The sequence below is a fragment of the Oryzias latipes genome, chromosome 12 (genome assembly GCF_002234675.1).
Source record: "Oryzias latipes chromosome 12, ASM223467v1".
Lineage (NCBI taxonomy): Eukaryota > Metazoa > Chordata > Actinopteri > Beloniformes > Adrianichthyidae > Oryzias > Oryzias latipes.
This window is the reverse complement of record NC_019870.2, coordinates 29,501,036-29,522,572: the sequence shown is the minus strand read 5'-3', so window position 1 is coordinate 29,522,572 and position 21,537 is coordinate 29,501,036. Positions and strand designations below refer to the sequence as shown.

Genomic DNA, 21,537 nt, shown 5'->3' with positions numbered 1-21,537 from the left:
ATAGTCTTATATTAACATTAGAACGTTGAAAATGCCAAAAAGCGTCCTCCTCAGATGGAAGCGTCACACAGACGTAGATCTGGGGCCTCATTTCTAAAACTTTGCGTAGGATTTGGGTCAGAAGTGGCGTACGGATGAAACATAGGACGTGCGTACGCACAGAAATATTCGGATTTATAAAACCGTGCGCACGCACATCCTACGCATCTTTCCCTTAATAAATCACAATCAATTCTAAATGCAGCGCAGCTTTTGCGGCTTCATGACAATGTCAGACTTGCTTTGTGAAGTCTTCATGTTATTTCTGAGAGGCAGTATTGTCATTTTCACGTGTTTCTTCCATCTGCCGACGGTGTCGCCGTTTCTCATTTCACCCGTTTTTGTGCGTACGCCTGGGTCAGAGCTTGCGTGAAGGACCGCACATTTTCCCGTCAAGTTTGCTTTTTATAAATCTCAATTATTGCGTAGAGAGTGGCGTACGCCTTCTTTTGTGCGTACGCCACCTTTAGAAATGAGGCCCCTGGTCTTTGGAGGAGGAAGAAAGGATTGCATTGGACATCTGCAGGGACACCAACGTCTTCATCAACAGCTGCAGAGATCCTGCAAACCACCCATCAATGAATAAAACATTAATAAATCATAAATGAAACAACTGAACTTCCAAACATTTTTAACATTAAGTTTAGTCGGTCTGCTCTGCTGGTGCGCGGCGTTCACCTGCTGCTCTGAGCACTCACTTACACTTTAATCTCGTAAAATTACGAGTTTTTTTCTCTTAAATTTATGGTTTAAAATCTCGTAATTCTCCTTTTTTTCTGTGGCCCTAAAACACCATCGTACTGAATAGTTTGAAACTGAATTATTTTTTTCCGCCGTTAGGAAAAGAAAGTCCTCATTTCCGTTGTGCTGCGGTTTATGCTGTTGCTGCAGTTATGTCGTTGTGTTGTTTCTTCTGTATGTAGTGTGAGCCCTGTCAGCCACCGTAGACTAATGCTGATGTAGCAAATGAAACAAGAACATGTAGTTTTATAAAGTGGATTTTTTTCATTATTTATTCATTTATTATTTATTATTCTTGTGCTTTCAGCTGTCTTGAGGTTTTTATCTGAAGTTTAAAATCCCAGGATGCAGCAGAAAAGTCCCCTGCTGAATGTTGGTGTACGATTCTTTTTGCTCAAGCTCTAGTTCCAGATCAGCACGTCGGTTGGTGACAGCACTGACAGGACACTGTTTCCCACAATGCATTTCGTTTTTGTGGTTTCTGCGGACCGCCCAGGCTAAAAACTTGCAATCACCCGCCCCATTCTTGTGATATTTTTATGATAACTAACATGTAACATCAGAGCAAAAATTACCCAACATGCACTGCACAGCAGGTGATCTAAAACATGCCTATTGTCTGACGGTGGGGTCAACATGCAACATGCTTGTTATAGTGAACTGTTATGGCTTCAGTGACTTTGATTGGAAAATAGCCTTATGATTATAACTGACAACCTGTCAATCACAGGATGGACACTCTGTCTTTATGAATGAGCAGGAATCCCTGAAACCTTCCACCCCCCACCCCCCTCCCCAACCTGGAGAAAGGGAGCTTCTATCAGTTCCAGCTTCTACACTGGGATGAACGTGTAACAGATCTATTGTGTAACAGATCTATAGTGAGCTGCAGATCTGTAAAGCAGCTGGATGTGTGTCGCAAACTATCCACAGATTCCTGAGTATAGAGAAAAAATGAGACAAGAATTCATGTTTGGATCACATAGTCTGAAGAGAGGACATGACATCACACACACCTACACACACACGCACACACACACACACCCACACACACACAAAGAGTCACCTACACAGCTACACAGCTTTGTCACTACACCTGTTTCCTTCCCTCAAGTGTGTTAGGAGGCTTTCAGCTGCAGAATAAAACAGTTCATTAGTGACTAGAGGTGAGGACAAAGAAGGGAAGGAGAAAGTGGAAATGAAGAAACAAGGTGGAGGAAGAAATGGAAGGGGAGGGGGAAATGGCATGGGTGGAGGAAAGGGGAGTAAAGAGAAGAATGGTGGATGAGGTGATGCTCACAAGGTTGAAATGAACTGCAAAGTGAGAGGGTTAAGAAGGAAGAGGGAGATAAATGACTCCAGGGATGATAAAGGGAAGACCAAAATAAAGAAGATGATGGGAGAGGGAGAAGATTGCAAGATCATTTTAAATGAAAAGGAAATCAAAGGGCCGACAAAGACAGACGGAGGGAAAAAAGCTGCTTCTTAAACAGCAAAGGGACTGATAAGGGGAAAAAAAGCACACATTCAGGTGAGACTGTGTAATAACTGGAACATGAAAGCTCAAAGACAATTTAGACTAAAATATGGAAGGAGATGAGCGGCTGCACGCCAGAGTGAAGAACAATCAGATGGAGGGATAGAAGAGGAGGGAAGAGGGAGGTCTGGATGGACACACCGTTGGTTTCAAGAAGAGCAGAAAAATTAAAGAGATGAACCACTAAAACTGACATGAAGGGATGTCGGACATCGGAACCTGTTAAATATTCATGTGTGGTTCCGTGATAAAACAGGGAAGCGTCGCCAAGGCAACCAGAAGAAAAGAGGAGGAAATAAAATTAGGAAAAAGAGGGGGAGAGAAACGGAAAAAAGGAGAGAACGGTACTTCTATAGCAGCAGAGGAGATGCTTCAAGAAGATGCAGAGGAAGAAGAGGGGAAGTGAGGACAGCATGTGAAAGACAAGAGGACAGGAGACGACTGTTGCCATGACAACATAAGTAAAGTGATGCTTTAGAGAGAGACATATTGCTGGTGTAGAAGACGAAGGTGGAGGGGGGGTACAGGAAAAGAGAGGAGAGAAATGGGATGAGAAAGATGAGAGGAGCTGAGACGGAAAATCAGCAGAGAGGCAGCAGTGTGATAAGGACGAGTGGAGAAAATGAGATGGAAAGATGGAGGAGAGGAACGAGAGAAAGAGGGTACTAAAGGTCAAAGCGACTGTCTGCTGCTCAGTCTATGTAATCGATTGAGTCTTTTCCCATCAGCCCCCTGGCCTATCCATCACACACACACCTAGGTTGTTAGTGGGCTGCTACACAAGCTGAATAACTCATGTGAGGAAGGCATAAATGAGCATCTATAATGCCGCTGTGCTGCTGAAACACTGGAAGAGACGGAGGGGATCACTTGACCTACGCTTACGTGAAGAACTGTGTCATACCGCGTTCTCCAAGTACAGGAGCTTCCCTTTCAGTGGAGTGTTTTCACGTTTAAACCCAACTTTGATTCAAACTTTGGAATGGGTGACAAATGGCCGCACATTGACTTGTCCATCTATGGATGTCCTTAGCAGCCATTCCAGCTCGGGTCAGCCATTCCTTTGACAGCTGTCCTTGTCAGAGTAAACGTGAACCAAGGCTGAATCTGGATTTGACAGAGGACTGATGGCATCATGCGTCCTTTCCACGGGCACAGGACCTTCTGCTCCACTTTACGCCTAAAGAGGTTTACATAGTTAACATTAACCCTTGTGCTATCTTAGATGACCCCCCCCCCCCTTCCATTGACGTGTTCTCCCTACCATGACAAAGGTGGATAAAGGTGGAAAGATTTCATGTAATCCATGGACACCAGTGAACTGTCTAGTGGGTCTAGATGACCCAACTCCCAATGGTAAAGTGCCTAGGATAGAACAAGGGTTACGGGAGTATTCAGACTGGAAAACTCCTTTATTCCGGATCGAGTCCTGAATCTTGCGTTTGGTCTGTATGCAGACTGGCATCAAGCGGCCTATTCTGTTACGGACCAAAGCTTGTAAACAAAACCACATGACTGAAGATCTCATCAGTCATTGGCCAGGACCTGCGAGGGTTGATCAAAACAACAGGAGAAACACGGACGTGCTGCGCTTTACAATTCCGATCGGGACGGTTAACTTATTCAAATTTAATATTTCGGTGAGCAGTTTTGATTTTTGTACGGCGGTCCGTGCTGCAAGACGGTTACTGGCGAGCAGACGTGGCGTGTGTGCTTTAACTCAGAGGATACTAACAACTGCAGTGATGAGGAGACGTCAGGTATGACGGCACGCTGAAAGTGATGTGATGTATAGATTGTCATAAACAGTGAAAAGTGATGTGGATGATGTTAAAAAATGTTTTATGAGCCTGAATTCATCCCACCACATTTCAAGGAGTTGCTGTGTTTCTAACAGAATTCTGTTAAAGAACTACAAGGTAGCTTTTAGGATGACGTCACAGCAGCGTGTGCCGCATAACGAGACACAGAAAAGCATGTAAGAAGCGTTTTCAGCGATGTTAAAATAAACGTTTTCACAAATAATCAGTTGGACTCTTTTTTTCTATTTGATAACACGACAATCGTGATTTTACATTTGTCCGAGGCTCTTCTGTTGCTTCATTTCTGCTCTGTTTACGTCGGCTACGGTGGCCATTTTGGTCCAGCTGTTCCGCTCCGAGGACGGATTGGAATCAGACTGAGAAATCTTAGAGCTCAATCCGATTGGAAATGACCCGAGACCACCTCCAAAGATGGGTCAGGGTCCTCTCTGGTGCATTCAGATTGAAAATCTGTTCCGGATTATTTGGGGAAACAAACTCTGGTTCACTGTTAGGAAACCAAATGTGTCCAGTCTGACTACACCCCCAAAAACACATATTGTGCTCAGTTATTCGGGTTGCAAAATAAGTCAACCATACTAATTCAATATATTGTTATATACCTAGCATTTTAGATTTTTTTAGCAACAGTAAACTGATAAATGTCTAGAGCAACAGCATCCTCTGAAAGGCAGCTTTTCTCACTGCCATTGAAAATGGTTGGTTCTTCACTCTTGAGCTGTTGTTCTCCCGGCCTCGTTAGCATGATTTAAGTGAGGACTCCTGATAAATTCATGGTATAAATCCCTACAAGTCACACTGTGACCGCTCATGGTTGTAGTTCGGAATCCTGAGTTTAGCCCTTAAGATAAATTGGATGGAAGCTAAAGAAGATCATGGAACAAACGGTGTTGAAATAATTAATTTTATTGATAAGATTTTCTTTCTATCATAAATTGATGGTATTCATGTTTGTGAACACAGGTTTACCTACTGTGTTCTTTCAGACGGCATTATATATAGTTCAGTAAGGTTTAAAGATGGAGGACATACATGAAGAAAATTCAGATTAAAACTCCATGTCTAAGTATTTATTTTTTCAAATCGTTGTGAACCTGGAGCAGATGATAAAATGCTGTTGGTACAAACCTGTAGCAGTGATGTACTGTTGGTGCCACAATCATTGGACCAAAGTCTCTCAGCTCCGCCCCTTTCTGATTATCCACCTGCAGACCAACAGATCCATGGACCTCTTTGTTTTGCTGGTCTGAGCTGGAATCTGGATCAGAACTGGACGGATGGATGATCGGACACTGATCACCATTTTTTTGTAAATTCTAGGTTGGGGTAATGAGGGGCTGTAAGCTAGTGGGAGAGCATGTGAACAAAGTGATGATAGGAAGTGCTTCACAAAACAGGAAAGTGCATTAAAATCACTATACGTAACAGTGCAAAGATTAACAACATACATAATGATTATAAATTTTACTTTACAAGAAAGGAGAGAGAAAAGAAAATGAAAATCTGTGTGGATAAGGACCCTTCAGATATATAGATGGCTAAACAGGAATGTTTTGAGTCTGGAATTGAACCTTAACATGGTAGAGGCCTGTCTCACAGCCTCAGGGAGACTTAGACTGAAACGCTGATTCCCCTTGTTTTGTGCTGACTCTGGGCCCCCACAGGAGGCCGGTCCCTGAGGTCCTCAGAGTCCCAGATGGTTCACATGGCGCTGACATGTCAGAGATGTGCTTTGGTGCAAGTCTGTTCTTTGAGCTACAGGAAGCCTGTGCAGAGACCTGAGCACAGGACTGATGTGACGGTACTTCCTGGTTCTAGTCAGGACTCCAGCAGCAGCGTTCTGGATGTACTGAAGCTGTTCTACAGCTGGTTTGGGGAGGCCAGTGAGCCGACCGTTACAGTGATCTAACCTACTGGAGACAAATGCGTGAATACGTATCTCCAGGTCTGGCTTTTACACTATGTTTTTGATTTTGGCAATGTTTCTTGGATGGTAAAATGCTGCTGATGTCACTGTTGAAGATCAGGTTCAGGTTTCTGACTTGATTTGAAGCTTTAAGAGACAGAGAGTGAAGGGAACTGCTGACACTTTCTCTCTGTTTCTGTGGACCAAAGACTATGACTTCAGTCTTGTCTGAGTTTAGACGGAGAAAGTTGTTTTGCATCTAGGAACTGATCTGTTGGTTGAAACAACTGAGGGAATCCACTGGCCCACATTGACCTGCTGTCAGTGACACATAGAGCTGAGTATCGTCTGCATAGTTGTGATAAGATATGATAATACTGCGAATTAACTGACCAAGTGGCAGCATGTAGAGGTTGAACAAAAGGGGTCCCAGGATTGATCCCTGGGGCACACCACAGTTCAAGGCCATGCAGTCTGAGACACAATCCCGAATCTCAACAAATGTTTTCCTGTCTTCTAGAAAGGACTTGAACTAAGGGCAGAGCCAGAAATGCCATCCCAGTCTTGGAGTCTTTGTAAAAGGATCCCATGACCAACAGTGTCAAAAGCAGCGCTCAGATCTAGCAGGATTAAGACAGAGACTTTGCCATGAAAAAAAATGAAGGCAGGCTTACTCCATGCCCACAACTCAGAGGTGGTTTTCTGATGAACTCCTGCCGCTCTGAAGAAACTATGTCTGATCTGGGCTAAAAACGGCATCATCTGGAAGACCACTGGGAACGCTGTGATAATAAATCAAAAGATGATTGTTGTGGAACTTTAATGGAGTTTTTAAGCATCAGCAACCAACAGAGGAAAAACTGCGAAAACAAAACTTCACAAATGATCTTCGTTCTATATGTGGAAAAACAGAGAAGTTTTGGTTAACGACTCTGCAGCAGGAAGCCTTTAAGTGTCTGCATGAGAGCTTACTCCTTTTTTATTGAGATGACAAAGAAAAAAGGCTAAATTGTGCTTTTTTTCTGAGGTTTGGGAATTTCTTAAACAAATATATCGCACATTCTCTGCTCGACAGAAATGGGGCGATCTGCGTGTCCAGCAGGGATGCCACAAGTCCTGATCGCAAAACCATCAAACCGAATCCAGGGGAAAGTGAATCAATCAGTCCTATTCAGTTCATTTCAAGAACAGCTGTGCAGCCAGAATCTGCAAACAACAGCAGATGAGCAAGGGACCTGAAGAAGGTTAGGAGGCGTGAGCTTCTCCACTGCGGCAGAAAGCCTGGTGGGGCGAACCAGCTGTTTGATAAAGGACACTTTGTCTGTGATTCCTCCATGTCTCACTGATCTCCTGGGGTAGCAGGGTAGAAAGCTTGACTCCAGGCCACGGTTACCTGTCCGCATGAAACAGTCACGATGTGCTCTGCTAACTCTGCTCCACTGGAATGGATTTCAGACAGATTATAGAGGATTGTGAATCCGGGTCAACAGGCCATAAAAGATAGCAGAATATCACAGAGAAACACGGAGCATCGACAGACATTTTATCCCATCGATGAAGCATTTATGACTCGCTGAAACTCGGCCGCTACGGGTCAGCACGCAAGACCAGGAGGTCAGCAGGCTTTTACAGGAGTTTTTTATCCACCGTTGTGGTTTTTATAATAGACTTTTTGTCCGTCCAAAGCGGGGACTCTCTGGCAGTCCAGAGCTGTGAGATTAGCTTTTATGATCTCATTTTAAATGAAAGCAGAAGGTCTAAAGGTCACCGTGTCTATTATACAGATAAAGACAGGCTCTCAGGAGCTGTTTGTCCTTTACATCCCTTTTATGTGAGTCTTCACCGCTGTCATGGGACCTTTTCAGAAGCCACACGTGGATATCTAAAATTTCAGGGACAGAGCACAGTGAGGCAGAGATGTGATGGAAGACTCGCCTTCTTCTTGAGCAGACTGCGTCACTGATTCAGCTTGTAAATTGCATTTAGAGAAAGATCCAGCAGCTTCTGATTAAATCACGCCGTCATTGCCAAAGCTCATAGAGGACAAAATAGAAGAACGGACAACAGACAAATGAGCACAGTCGAAGCCTGCGTGGGGCATTATTAGGTGAAGCATAATTTGGGTGTAAATTACTTGTGACAGGCAGACATATTAGGTCTGGAGTCTGGCTGATGCTTTCAGAGCCACACAACAGCAAATGTTTGGTAAGCTGTGTTTGGCAGAGTTTCAACGCTTGAAGTTTTAGTTTGTATAAGAAACGCCAATGTAAAAGAAAAAGACTTTAAAATTAAATTTATAAATCAAATAACCGATCAAAACATTTTAAAGTCTTTTGAAATGGAATGAAAATCCGAGCTGAGCTTTTCCTGTCAAATCAGTTTAACTAGTGGACTGGTTGGAGCTGGTGGATGGAGATGAGCTGTTGGTGCTCTGACTCGATTGATCACCGCTGATGTTTTTAACAGAGGCAATGCAGAAATCCATGTTCGCCTAGAGGATGTGTTGAGCTGTCCTGAGGCAGAAACCAGTCAAAGGTTTTGCCCGCATGACTGTCAGCTCCGACTAAAAGCTTCACCCGGACCGGACTGATATCGGACTTTTCCCATGTGGATCGATAGTTTTCAAATTCCTCTCAAAGGTTTAGTCGTTCAGAAGACAGGAGGCTGTAGCAACACAATGAATGTAGGATTTTCCAGATTGTGTTTTTTTAATTACTAGACAATACTAATCATACATTTATTTTACAAATATAGTTCTGTGTGTTCTTTTCTCTGAGACATTTGGGTATAAACTGAGACTGTTGAACTTTAATAGTATTAATCAGTCAAGAGGAGAGATGAGTCTAAACAGTTAAATCCATTCAGTTCTACAATATCGGAATCTGAAAATCGGAAGTGGTTGTCATCTTAAAGGTTAGAATAGAAAGAAATGTTCACTTTTGTGTAAATCCAACACTTTTTTTTCTGATTACTTTTTTGTACTCTGACTTTTTCAGTTGTGGGCTGCATGGTGGTGTAGTGGTTAGCACTTTCGCCTCACAGCATGAAGGCCTGGTTCAAATCCCAGCCGTGACGTTTCTGTGCGGAGGTCGCCTGTTCTCCCCATGGATGTTTGGATTTTCTCCAGAGACTTCGGCTTCCTCCCACAGTCCAGAAATATGCCGCACCTGTTAATGGATCACTTCTAGGCCTTGTCACACAGTCTCTACATACATTTAGCTCATTTGCCACATATGAAATGTCGGTCTTTCGTGATACATGCAGGATCTACGTCATTCATACGTTTTTCTTGTGTTCATCGTTCGTCGAGGTCTCTTGAGGGGCCGGGTAAGGCACATGCGACTCTGAAAGCACGCCTGGCCCCTCTTGCAGATGTCCCCAGCTACACCTCTCAACTGAGGTCCCCCCGTCTCTGTGGCAGCCCCCCTCCCTGCCTTGTATGGCACCAAGCAGCTTACTTAGAACTGGTGCGGATCAGGGGAATGCCACTGTTTAATGAAAACAAAGCATCGCGAGTGCTGGCCGAGGGAGCTGACCGTGGTGCTGAAGCAATGTCATTTTATCTGAATGTTAAAGTGAAGAAATTTAATGAAGCGAGGTGTCCGTGTTCACCTAAAGAACCACAAGTTTTATGACTTTTTCAACGTATATTCACGTATGACCAACTTTCCTCTGTGCAACATGCACAAAATGTAAATAGCGGTATTGTGGCACGCCCTTATGTGTGACTGTGAGTGTGTGGAGTCCAGAGTGTAGCCCGCCTTTGCCCAGCAGTAGCCAGGGCAGGCTCTGGTCACTCCCTGACCCCGAAAGGGATCCAGCAGGTTAAAAAAGGATGGATGGATGGATGTTTCATCTATCAGTTAAAATTATATTTATGTATATTAAAGCTTGTTTTTGACAACTTTTGTAAATATTTGTAACTTTTAACACCAACATGACATTTTTGATTGATCTCATGCAGCAGGCCTCATCACTTTAAGCGCCCTAATGAATAAAAGCCCTTATTGAAAGACCAGTCCGCTTACTATATGTGGAATGCTTATATCAGAGGCTCAGGCACCATCCACACTACATCTGCACCCATTTGAAGAAATTGCTGTGTAACAAAACCTTCAATCTAAGCGGGAGTGCTGTAGGCCTGGACTGGCTTCTCGCAGCATTCTGAGGAGACTACTGAATATGTTTTTTACAACTCCAAGGACAAACTGTGCATGAAAGCCGCACTCAATGTTGCTCTCCAGAATAGTTGGGTTGTGAAAGATGTGCACTTGACTGTCACTTACTCTCACACATATAGTTAGCAGTACTTAAGTTGGCGTGCTCAAAGGAGACAGCGTGTACTGGACAGAATGCACCATTACCCATAATCAGAGAGTAACATACAGCCAGTCCGCCTTCTGAATTCTGATCACCAAAAAGACTTATAGAAGTGAGATGTGCCAATGATCGTTCTACCTTTGATTGTGACCATTTAAGGGAAGCCGTGTGAACGCCGCTTCCGCTTGATCCCATTCCAGCTCCCTGCCGTGGTAGATTGGCCAGCACAGTCAACAAAAAGCCACTTTTAATTTCAACTCCACTTTGGAAAGTCTGTGCTGCAGTGTCCTCTGTGCTTAACCAGCGACAAAAACTGGAGATGGCATTTATCTGAAAGTGCCCTGTTCTGCATAGAAAGGAGCCCAAACTGGTGTTTTGTAATCAGTTTTTAGAGGCGACAACCTAAATATGAACATTTGCAATTCCCTAAAGCAGCTGCAGACTGTTCCATTTTTCTTTAAATTATAAAAATGTGTCTATTTACCTTGTCATAAAGAGTAAAAAAGGATTTCCAAATTAAGGAGACAAACGTGTTCTTAGATCTTTGAATGTACAGTAAACACAATTTGTGTTTGGTAGATCAACTCCACAATGCCTGGTCAATCATTATTGTTGTTATTATTAACTGTATATGAAGTGCTATCTTTCTGCTTTTTTAATAGAGCTGTGGTAAAAAAGGTAATTTCTCCTTTGTGGGATCAATTACAATTTGCTTTTGCTTTAAATGGTTTTCCTTTGCGATACAAAATAATCAACAAACGCACATTTCTTTCCTTTTTTTGTCATTTGAGGCTAAACTTCTTTTTTTGTATCATCGTTCACACACAAAGACAATTTTTAAGCGCTTACATGTTTACATTGGGATTTAAAGTCACGCTCAGTTTAGCTGCAGACAGTCAGAACCGTGTGCACATGTACATCATGCTGCCATTTGGCCGCACAGGGCTGCTTTGAAGGATCTCACAATAAAAGTACCAGAGTTTGGCTAACCAAGAGATTTTACATTAAAGAGCTCATAGTAAAGAAACAAAAAATCCATTGGATATGGTCTTGAATTAAATGAACTTTAAACAACGACATTAGGGGGCGTAAATAAAAGAACAGCTCTGAAGTCTTCATCTTTCCTCATTTCCCCTGTTTTGGTTCAGAGAACCTCCACTTTCTGTAATTGATTAGTTGGTTGTAATGAAAACATTTCAGTAATCATTATTGAACATTACAATGTAAAACTCATTGGTTTTTATTAAGAGATCTTTTATTATTTTACCACCATCAAGTTCACACGTGTTTGGAATTATTCAATCACCTGTTGATCCTTAACTTCTCTTATCTTCATATCCTGAAATCAGAGTTTCTTTCTACATTTTCTTGAATATTTGGATATTTGAACATTGAGCTCATTAATCTAAAGTTTGGTGCCACACACCGACACACAGAAACTTTTCTTTGTGGTTCTTGATAATTTCCCCGCCCAGCAAGGCCAAGTGGGCCCCAAATGACTTGAAAGTGGGAAGAAATATTTGGTCCCGGATGGGTTTGTCCGCGGTTTCTGTGGGGGCTTCACCTGTGTTTGCCCACATTGACTTAGGTTGGCACTCAGTGGGCCGGCTCACTATGCCAGCCAGCCGCCTGGTGGACAGCACAGCCTGTTAGCTCCCTACGCTGCCCACTGGGCTGATTTAGAAGTTTCTACATCTCCTCAGTTTGTATCCTCCTACTTTTGGATTTCTGATATCTTTATAGTTGATGAAATGATTCTTCTTTCAACTCTTTAATAACATTTTACTAACCTTTGGTATTTGTAGAATCGTCTTTAGTCCTTCAGAACTATCTTGTAATGGATAAAACTGCTGCTTTTCTTTAGAATATTAGTACAAATGTGTTTTCTTGATTGCCCATGCTATGCTGTCCTATTATTCACATAAAGGCAGAAATTAAAGCTTAATGAGAAAAGCTGGCGGTCCCATGAGCATTTGGTCGGAGCACTAACGTTGTTAAATTTGACTTCATGTGGGGAAGCAGCTATGTTTCTCCATGCATTTAATGAATGAACTGACGGCCCACATTTCCTTGTTTTTCAGGTTTACGAGCAGGATGACCTCTCAGAACAGATGGCCAGTCTAGAGGGGCTGATGAAGCAGCTCAACGCCATCACTGGCTCTGCCTTCTAACCTGTGATTCCAGCCCAGTCTGTAATCCTGGACCTGTGTGGAAACCTAAACCAGTCTGGATGTCACCCTGTGTCCACTCCCTAAAGCAGCAACAGGTCAACCTGGGTCTGGAAGAGCCCCTCTTTGTGTTTAGCTTCTGCTGGTCTAGACTTCTGTCTTCTGAGACTAGGGTGGGAATAAGGAGGATGGGACTTAAGATAAACACTACCATGGAACATTGTTGCTCCAACAGCAGATTCAATGCGGACGGTCTTCTTTAGAAGCCCTTCTAGACTGTTCAAGCTCAAACACTAAACTGGAAAGTGAAATGGCGCTGCCCTGGACTTGATGGAACGGGAGGATGGGGGTACAACAGCCCAGCAGGGACTACATTCAGTGACCCCTCCTATTCTTCCTAATTGTGGTATTTATTAGAATCCTCTCAAATGAGCTCTCCTCAGTTCTCTTACTGTGATTGTACCTCACACATTTTTTAGTCGTTGTTGAAAGTGTCCAGTCATCCTTTGGTTCTGGAGGTTAACTCTGCACATTTCAGAACTGTGCATTTGGTTTGAGACAAGAATCGACAGTTTTGAAAGAGAAAACATCCTTCAGCACCCCCAAAAAGTCTTTGTTTGGTAGCATCGGAAGATCTCACTGTTCTACGGTTTTAAAATCCTCTATAACTTTTTATTTTTCACCTAAGAACATTTTTTTTTCTCTGAACAGGCCAATCCCTAATTCAAACACAGCCCTGCATCTCTTTATTCTTCTAAAACCTATTCATTATTGAAATTTGGAGGATGGAGTTGAGTTTCAAAAATGTGGATCCATTTCCAGCTTGTTTTTTTTCTAGGCTGTACAAACTCTTTGCAGACTCCCACAGCTCTGCTCTTCACCCTGACCTCTACTCACAGTGCTGCCACGTCATCCTCATCTGTGAAGGCATACTGTGACTTTCCTCCTTTATTCTTTCAGTCTCCGTCCAAAATATGGCCTGAAAAACTATGAATGGAATTCAAAGGACCAGTGGTAATGGATACCTTAGAATGAATTACAGGTTAGTGCTGAACGAAGCATCACCCAAGGTGACAGAGTCCAGGCGTGGCCGTCTTGAACGTGGTACACGCTTAAGTCAGATCAGGCGCTGAAGCACGTGGTACGGCCGTCTGTGAGCTCCTGCCTATTGAGTGAACAAATACCTTCATATATGTTATAAACAGGACTAACAGAAGAGCGTGACCGTCTGCAACTCCCTTCTGTTTCCCACCTCGGAAAGGTAACACCTTCAGAAGTCCAGAAAGAAGTCGGGAACCTTCTTCTGATGCCCTTTAGCTGACGTTGACACTCCGTAGAAGTTATCCCAACCAACAGCTATCAAGGTTGCCGTTTGTGCTGCAAGCCACAGATATAAACAGAAGCTGCTTCTCATTTCAGAAAGTACAAACAGAAATGGAAAAATGACTAAATCAATGAAACCACATCTGTACTGTAGAGAAAAGACTAACCAGAACACTCGTGCATTCTGGGTACACGTTTCTCTGGAGGACTGCACGCCGGCTGCACGCCGGTTTTTTGGAGTTAATGGCGGGAAAGTCAGAGCTGCTTTGGGATGTTATCACACCTGTCATGTGGCTGCAAAGGACATAACCGGAGCTCTAAGCAAAGAAACACAAAGCAACTCTGAGGTCAGAACTGTTGGGATAAAAAAGGAATAGATCTGCGGCTTGAACAGACAAAACATTATTTTGTCTATTTGATGTTTGCAAAGCTAAACCATAAAATGACTGCCGTTTGTTTTTCTGGGGAAACAAGAAAAGTTGTCGTCTGATGAGATGCATTCATGATCTGCTGAAAATTGGATCAATTTTTCAAACTTTTATTATTTTTGAACATTTGATTTGCCATAAGTTGAACACATGCAGTCTGCACTTAGGGTTCTGTTTGATACAAAAATAAGAGAAAAGAAAAAGAAATATCAGTATGACATATTTCACAAAGTATATTTTTGCAGTTGCTGTTAAGCCAGAACTAATTTTTTCTTCTGTTTGATTTAATGTTTGTGCAGAAAACGACTTCACCCAGAGTGGGAAATGATTGTCCACAGTTTTCATCACACATTTACCTCCTCTAGTTAACTTGGATCATTTGGAGTTTTGTTCTGAGTAGAAACTCCAAAGGAGGAGAAAACAGTTTCCACTAAAGGATTTCAAACCTGCAGAATTTGACCTTTAACCTGAGAACTCTGGGAAATGTAGTCAGCCAGGCAGCCAGATGGTGAGTTTTTTTTTTTTTTTTTCTTTTCTTTTTTTCAAGCAGCTAAATTGGAATTCAAAGTAGAGCAGGAAATGGTTTTGCAAAAAGAATGGGATGTGTCATTTCCTCATTACGTTTATTATTCAAACAAGATGTACACTGTGAAAAAATCCAAGCAAAATTTTTGTAAAATATGATACAAACTCTTGTTTCTACACTGCCACAGAAATCCACTTTAGATTTTCATTACAATTTTATTTAACAGAAAACAAAAGCTCAACGGGAAAGCATGAGATAAAAAGGGCCAGATATGTGTCTTTGTGAGAGCAAAACAGGAAGTCAAGGGACTAACACGGCACACATCAATTAAAAAAGGGAAAAGAGGACATCAGTGTTCGGATTTCATTGTGTCACCGAGTCACCATATTGTAATTTACAGACCTTTATCTTTCGGTGATGAAAGGGAAAAGCCGTGGGGAGACGGAGCGCTGCCGGAGGAGCCGCATTGATATGCAGGGCGGTCGGTATGTGTGAGCGAGGGCACAGAGGTATGAGGCCGTGAATTCATTAGAATGCCGTTTCTAATATTAGGATTCAAACTCACGCTCGCTGAGCTGTTATGTTGGTGAGGAAAAACCTTAGAGCTGAAAGCGAACGTCTCACCGCGCATGTTGAAATGTAAAGGTGTGTGGGCCGCCTGCATGAGGATTGAACTCATCAGCAGGTTCTTGGAGGGACGTCCTCTCCACGCCCGGTCCACAGAGAGCTGCAAACAGATGAAAGGGCAAACATGGTGGGCAGGAGTAAATTGCTTTACACCTATAAAAAGAAACACTTTGAAAGAACAGGTTATCTAAAAAAAAAAAGATTTGAATGGCTTTAAAAAAAACAAATGCTGACTAACCTGACAGAAAATGGAGAAGCTGCCTTGGTCCCCCTAGCAAAAAAAGTAAGGAAACTCAAAACATCACCCTCATTATCATAGTGGCAAAACTTGCCTTATAATTACACACAGTGGCACGCTGTTCTCATATTCACTCTTTGTTACTCGGCCAACAAAAGCCCTAAGGAGGCAGACGGACTCGATAGAGACATTGGCAGGGGTAAAAAGGAGGGAAGTGATGGAAAAAGAAACCGGTTTTGATCCATAAGAGCCACCTCTGGTTGATGGTCAGAGTTTCTTCAGTTTGGGAAACCAGGCAGAAGTAAAACATTACAAAACCCAGCATTTAGCCTGAGCGCCTGATTAAATCTGAATTTCCCTGAGGCTGTTAAAAATTCTCCTTGATTCTGATGATGTGTCCTGAGACGTTTGATGTTAGATGCTGAGACTCTTCCAAACTTTAAGGTCTTTTCATGTTTAGTTATAACAAACTTTCAATGCCCATAAGTGTTTTATCTGTGAGGGAGTTGTGAGGCCTAACAGCCGGTTTCGTTCTCTCTTTTTTAACCTAAATGGGAGGTTTTCCGTGCATTGTCACTGGTGTTTCTCCCTCTAATTTCTTTTGCAAACGTATTTAAAGGCTTGCATTGTTAAAATGCGTTCTATCATTTTGTTCTCACAGCAACGTCTCCACAAGTAGCAGATCAGATGACCTGCTCTCCCAGGCCTTTATCTACAATGACTTTATTCTCGAACAGCTGTTGGAAACAATGAGGAGCTTGAGCATTTAGTGGTGGGAGGCGTTGTCTTAAAATGTCGCATTTCAAATCCCCAAAACCGTCCAAATGTCGGTGTTTGTTGTAAAAACTCCACCTGCTTCACCCGCTGACAGGAAAGCTCCTTTCAGACTCTGCTCTGCATGTCTGAGAACAGTGGTTCTGATCCACCACATGTGCAAAAGAACTGCGGTCAGACTGGACCCGTCCTTTCGCCTTTTCCGGTGAGTCTCCATAGATTTGGTTTTCCAGATCAACTTTGGAAAATAACCCTGACGGAACAAAGGCACATTTACGCCGACATTGTCGATGGCTTCACACATTACAAGCCCTGATGATTTGTTTCCCGTTTTTAGATTTACACGCACAAGTCAAAAATCTTGAGCCAAATATAATCAGAGAAAGCAGTTTGAAAGGGTTGGACTTGCATTGGAAAGTCTGTGTTTTCCAATTATGTTTTTACCTTCTTCCCATTCCTGGTTTGACCTTCAGCATCAGATTTTTTTCTGCTTATTTTATTTTCATGGAAAACAGTAGAGAAAGCTTTTATTTAAATGACTAAAAATAGACCGCTTTGTCTCTCTGTTGCACTTTAGCACCATTTTTTATAGCTATAATAAATAAATAATTAATACTATAGTGTCGTTCCCAACAAGTTAGAGTAGAACAGCTTCTGTGGAGAAGAGGAACCTGCTTTATTCTGATAGTTTTAGCCAGTTTTTGTTGTTTTTAGTAAATGTAGGTCCAAAAAGCTTTCATGAATTCCTGCTACGAATATGTATTACTTAAGTACACTTTTATTTACTTAAACTGTGGCCGATAAAAACCCGAAGCATTCTTCATTTGTCCAGGCTAACCACAATAGTTGTCCTTTTTGTGCCTAAACAAACTATTTCAATCGAAACAAATTCTACATTCAGTGTCAGAGAGTCAGTTTGAGACTTTTCCGCTGTGATCATTATTTATTTAAATGTCCTTAGTGTAGCATTATTATTAGCATTTAAGTTAGTTACATGCAGATTAGTATCGAAGGTTTCTGCTTAAACTCCCACTATGGTTTTTTCCATTTTAAAATGGCTAAAATCAAAGAACCTGTGTCGTTTTTTGTAGAGGTTTTCTGCAGCATTGCAGGAGTTCAGTAGGAATTTGTTTTTGGGTTGTGGACTGTTGGTGCAGAAATTCACTCTGCTATTTTCCCAGCATGCCTTGGTTTACAATCTCCTTGCTACCAATCAACAAGCGCCTCACAAGCCCAAGTTCACATTAGCAGAGCAAAAAAAAAAAAAAAAAAAAAACGGCGAGCGATGTCGGCGGTAGCCAGCCGCACACTTCAGTGTCAGATGGCAGCTCAGACGAGGAAAATCAAGTCGTTAATGTATTTTTCCGTCTGCAGTGGAGGATTTCGAATTGAAACGGAGAAGGAAGACTTTGGTCCGCCCGTGGCAGTGACTGCATCATAAACCAGAGCCTGTTAAACATCCGTTATTCACCTGCTCCTGATCCAACGCGATTTGGACAAAGAAATAATTAGAAATGCCAGATATGCAGCTCATGTCCTCCATAACATGTCACCAAAAACAGCATTTTCATTGCAGTGGGTCTTTACAGGTACAGAAAATGACAGCAAGAGTAAAGACATGGGATTCCATCCACTGTGAGGAACTTGTGCTTTCCAGAACAAAACATCTTGGTGTTTTTTTGGATCGCTCCCCCATTCTGATTGGAAAACGAAACCATTTTATCGGTTCCAGCGGCACTGCTGTGCCTCTGTCTTTTGTCCTGCTCAAGGTTTCCGGTGCCTTGTACGAGGCAGGTGTGTTTTTATTCTTTATTCATTGAACTCTGTGGATTCTCTGCATGTTGTGTGTACTTTCCTGTGGGAAAGCATCGCTGCAACAGAACCACATTAAAGAAAGCTGCCTTTTTTTACAGTGTACAGTTCTGCTACAGTAGAAAGGACTTTTTATATTCAAATTTAATATATTGTTATTGCTATTACCTATTAGAGTGCTCTTGGAATCTATTATTTATAACCATGTCATTTTTCTGAATATGTAAATTTAGTTTAGTAAAACAAAATGAAAAAAAAGGTCAGATGTGCCAGTTTTAATTTTTTTCATTACCGTGAAAGGTTTATAACATTTTTTTTAATTGACTGATTATTCTGATTTATTCGTTGTTTAGTCTGAAGAGATAAAGTCATCCCGTCTTTGTGTTCATCTTCTTCTGTAGTTCAGGGCTTTTGTTATATCTATGCAGTCTTTCCTTTCTAACTTCAAAATCAAAGACTAAAAGGATACCAGGAAAGAACTCTTAGCCTCCTTAAATATAAAAAGCTCCTAGTCTACAAACTTTGTTTTTCAATTGGAAACTGAGATTTTAATGACAACTAACTGTGGACAATAATTAAAAAGGATAAGGAATTGAAAGGAAAACCCGAACCTGCGAGTCGGGTTCATGATTCCATGCAGACCTGCACTAATGTTTTCCTTTGTTTATGTTGTTTTGTTGTAGCTTGAACTAATGTAGCATGCTAACCCAAAGTTGTGCTGCTCGTTGTAAATATTGTCATTTTAGGTTCTATGAAACATTTAACTGGACTGGCTAACTAGTTAGCCTGAATTTGTAGGGATGGGATGATTGGAAATATCTCCTGAAAAACACCACCTCAGCGAAAGAATCACTGACCGCTGTAACAGATTACATTCAGACTCGTTTACTCAGTTACTTTTCTTTAAAAGCTCATGTCAGGCCACAAATTTACATTTAATGGTAATGTGGATCTACAGGGGCTCATCAATATTCTACTAAAAATGCAAATACCTACGTTTTAAAGAGTTATTTTTTAGAAGAAACGGGCCTGGATTTTATTATCAATCAGGTTTTTGAATACCAGAAAGTGAAAATGTCATCTAACTTTCCTTATTTTGCTTCAGAATGACCTTTCTGCTTTCTCTCCAAACAATAATGTTCCAGGGACTCAATATCATAAAGGTACTGAAGGAAGTGGTTTCAATTCCTTTCAATTCCTTATTTCAGTCGTTGAACCAGCTTTTCCCATGACTGCCATGGTTTCCAGACTAGTTAACAGAACTGTTTGGTGAAATCATTTGACAACCGCATGTGTGAGAACTGAACCAACAAAATAAAAAACAAGACAGGAGGCGCACACAGACACTGAGGGGGGTTGTGGTTTGTGACATGAAAACTGAAATAAAACTGGCTCTAATACGGTGAAGCTAGCAGGGCAATGAGTAGAAAACGGTGGTTTCACCAGAAATCTGATGAAAGACATTTGAAAGTAGGTCTGCAGAAGAGCTAATCTCTATTATGTTATTTGACACACTTATTGTTAGATCCTACAACAGTAATTCTAAACAATAGATTCAAGCGATAACCACATTTTTCTTTCCTGTGGCTTTGTTAGCCGTTTAGTGTGTTGGCATCTGTTCCCATCCTAAGATGCATCCATGCATCTGAATTGATCATTTTAGTTTTTGGCCTGCAGTGAATTTTCACTCATTTGATGCTGAGCTAAAATATTTGCACTCCTAGTGGGAAGGTTGTTCTTCAGACAGGACAGGCACAGGTAGAAGCCAAAATGTGCCACACTGGCGAGTTTTGCAGCCACATTAGTAAAATCTCTTTGCCCAAAAAGAACCTAAGAATGGGAAATGGACAAGAACATCTGATTTGGAGCTCACACACGAAGCCAGCAAATGTCTGATGTGTGTCAATCAGGTCTGGCGGGGAAATAAAGCTTAGTTCTTGCCTAATTCGCCGTATGATAAATGCATTTAACTGTGAGGCAAAGTGACCACAGGAGCTGAAAACATCAGAGTCCCAGCCTCTGGATTTTAAAAAATTGAGCTTAACTAGTCTTTTGGTACTTTTCCTGTTTATGTAGACCAGTGATGCGGATAAGAAAGCCGTTTGGAGATGAGGTTCAAATGAAAACTGATTAGAAATAAATTATTTGTGGAGCTTGTGGTGAGTTTGAGACTGGAACGATGTTGTGTGAAGGCAACACCCGGAGTTACACAACAGACAATTTTGATGCAGACATATTAGAAAAATAAGTGTTGAACGAGAATGAAAAAATGATTTGGACCTCGTCTCATCAGGGTGAAGGGAGCCAAATTGAAATGACCCTTATCTCCTCTTAGAGAGTTTCCACAGAAGCCGACAGACGGACAATTCTGAGGAAACTGTTCTCCCCGTCCCTTCAAGACACGCCCAAGCCTCAAGTCATCCTTACTAAATTAGCTTAGTGAATGCAATATTTATGTGTACATTTGTTCATTTGTGTGAGAGGAAGAAAAGAGGATGTTGATGATGATGATGGTGACGATGATGAGGATGTGTCGCATAGGGTAGAGTGACGTTTCTATCCACTTGTTGTATACCATTGCTGGTTTTCTAATGCACTGTAGAACAGTCCCATTGTCATTTTTATAGAAATGTTATTTCAATGGTGCATTCTTTTGTTTGATAAATAAAGTTTGATACAAAAACAAGTGTCTTAACTGATCTATCACATTTTATTTTCATGAGATCAGATGGAAAACATTTGGCGTGCTAAGTCTTAAGGCCGTATCTCACTGCCACTACGGACATTCTATGCAAATTGCACGGATGAAAACGTGGAAAAAGTGAGAAAAGTTGTGATCTTTATCACAAATGAACCACGTTAAAACCAGAAGTACAAATAAACCCCGCAAAGAACATGTAAAAGTGCACTTTATTGAATTTCTTCATTTTGACATTCAGAGCGTCAGCACCATGGTCATGGACCGTGGAATCCACTGATCCCCACCAGTTCTCGTCTCGGCGGGGGACGTGTCACCATGTGGACTTGACCCACCTTCTGTGCCGTGCCAGTCACCGCCCCGCTAGAGACCTGACCCCCTGCTATGAGCCGGACAGGGGGAGCAGGAGACCCCCACCACTGTTGGGGGGGGGGAAGCTTGGCCAATTTAGATACACGCCACACTGCGCCAATTATGCATGAAAAGGCCGTGATTATTGTGCTGTTTATATGCAATTTATTAGTGATTTGTGCATCAATTACGTAATTTTAACATGATATATGTGCTGTCCCACCAT

At 41.9% G+C, this 21,537-nt stretch overlaps 1 protein-coding gene across 1 annotated transcript in view; it reads left to right on the top strand.

Annotated features, from left to right (window-relative positions):
* Positions 1–20,948, top strand: part of dcc (DCC netrin 1 receptor) — a 280,927-nt gene extending 259,979 nt beyond the window's left edge. The window contains exon 29 of the mRNA XM_011482137.3: positions 12,448–20,948. Coding sequence (XP_011480439.1) covers positions 12,448–12,537 — 90 coding nt within the window. The 3' untranslated portion in view covers positions 12,538–20,948. The remainder of the gene's footprint in view (positions 1–12,447) is intronic.
* The last annotated feature ends 589 nt before the right edge of the window (positions 20,949–21,537 follow it).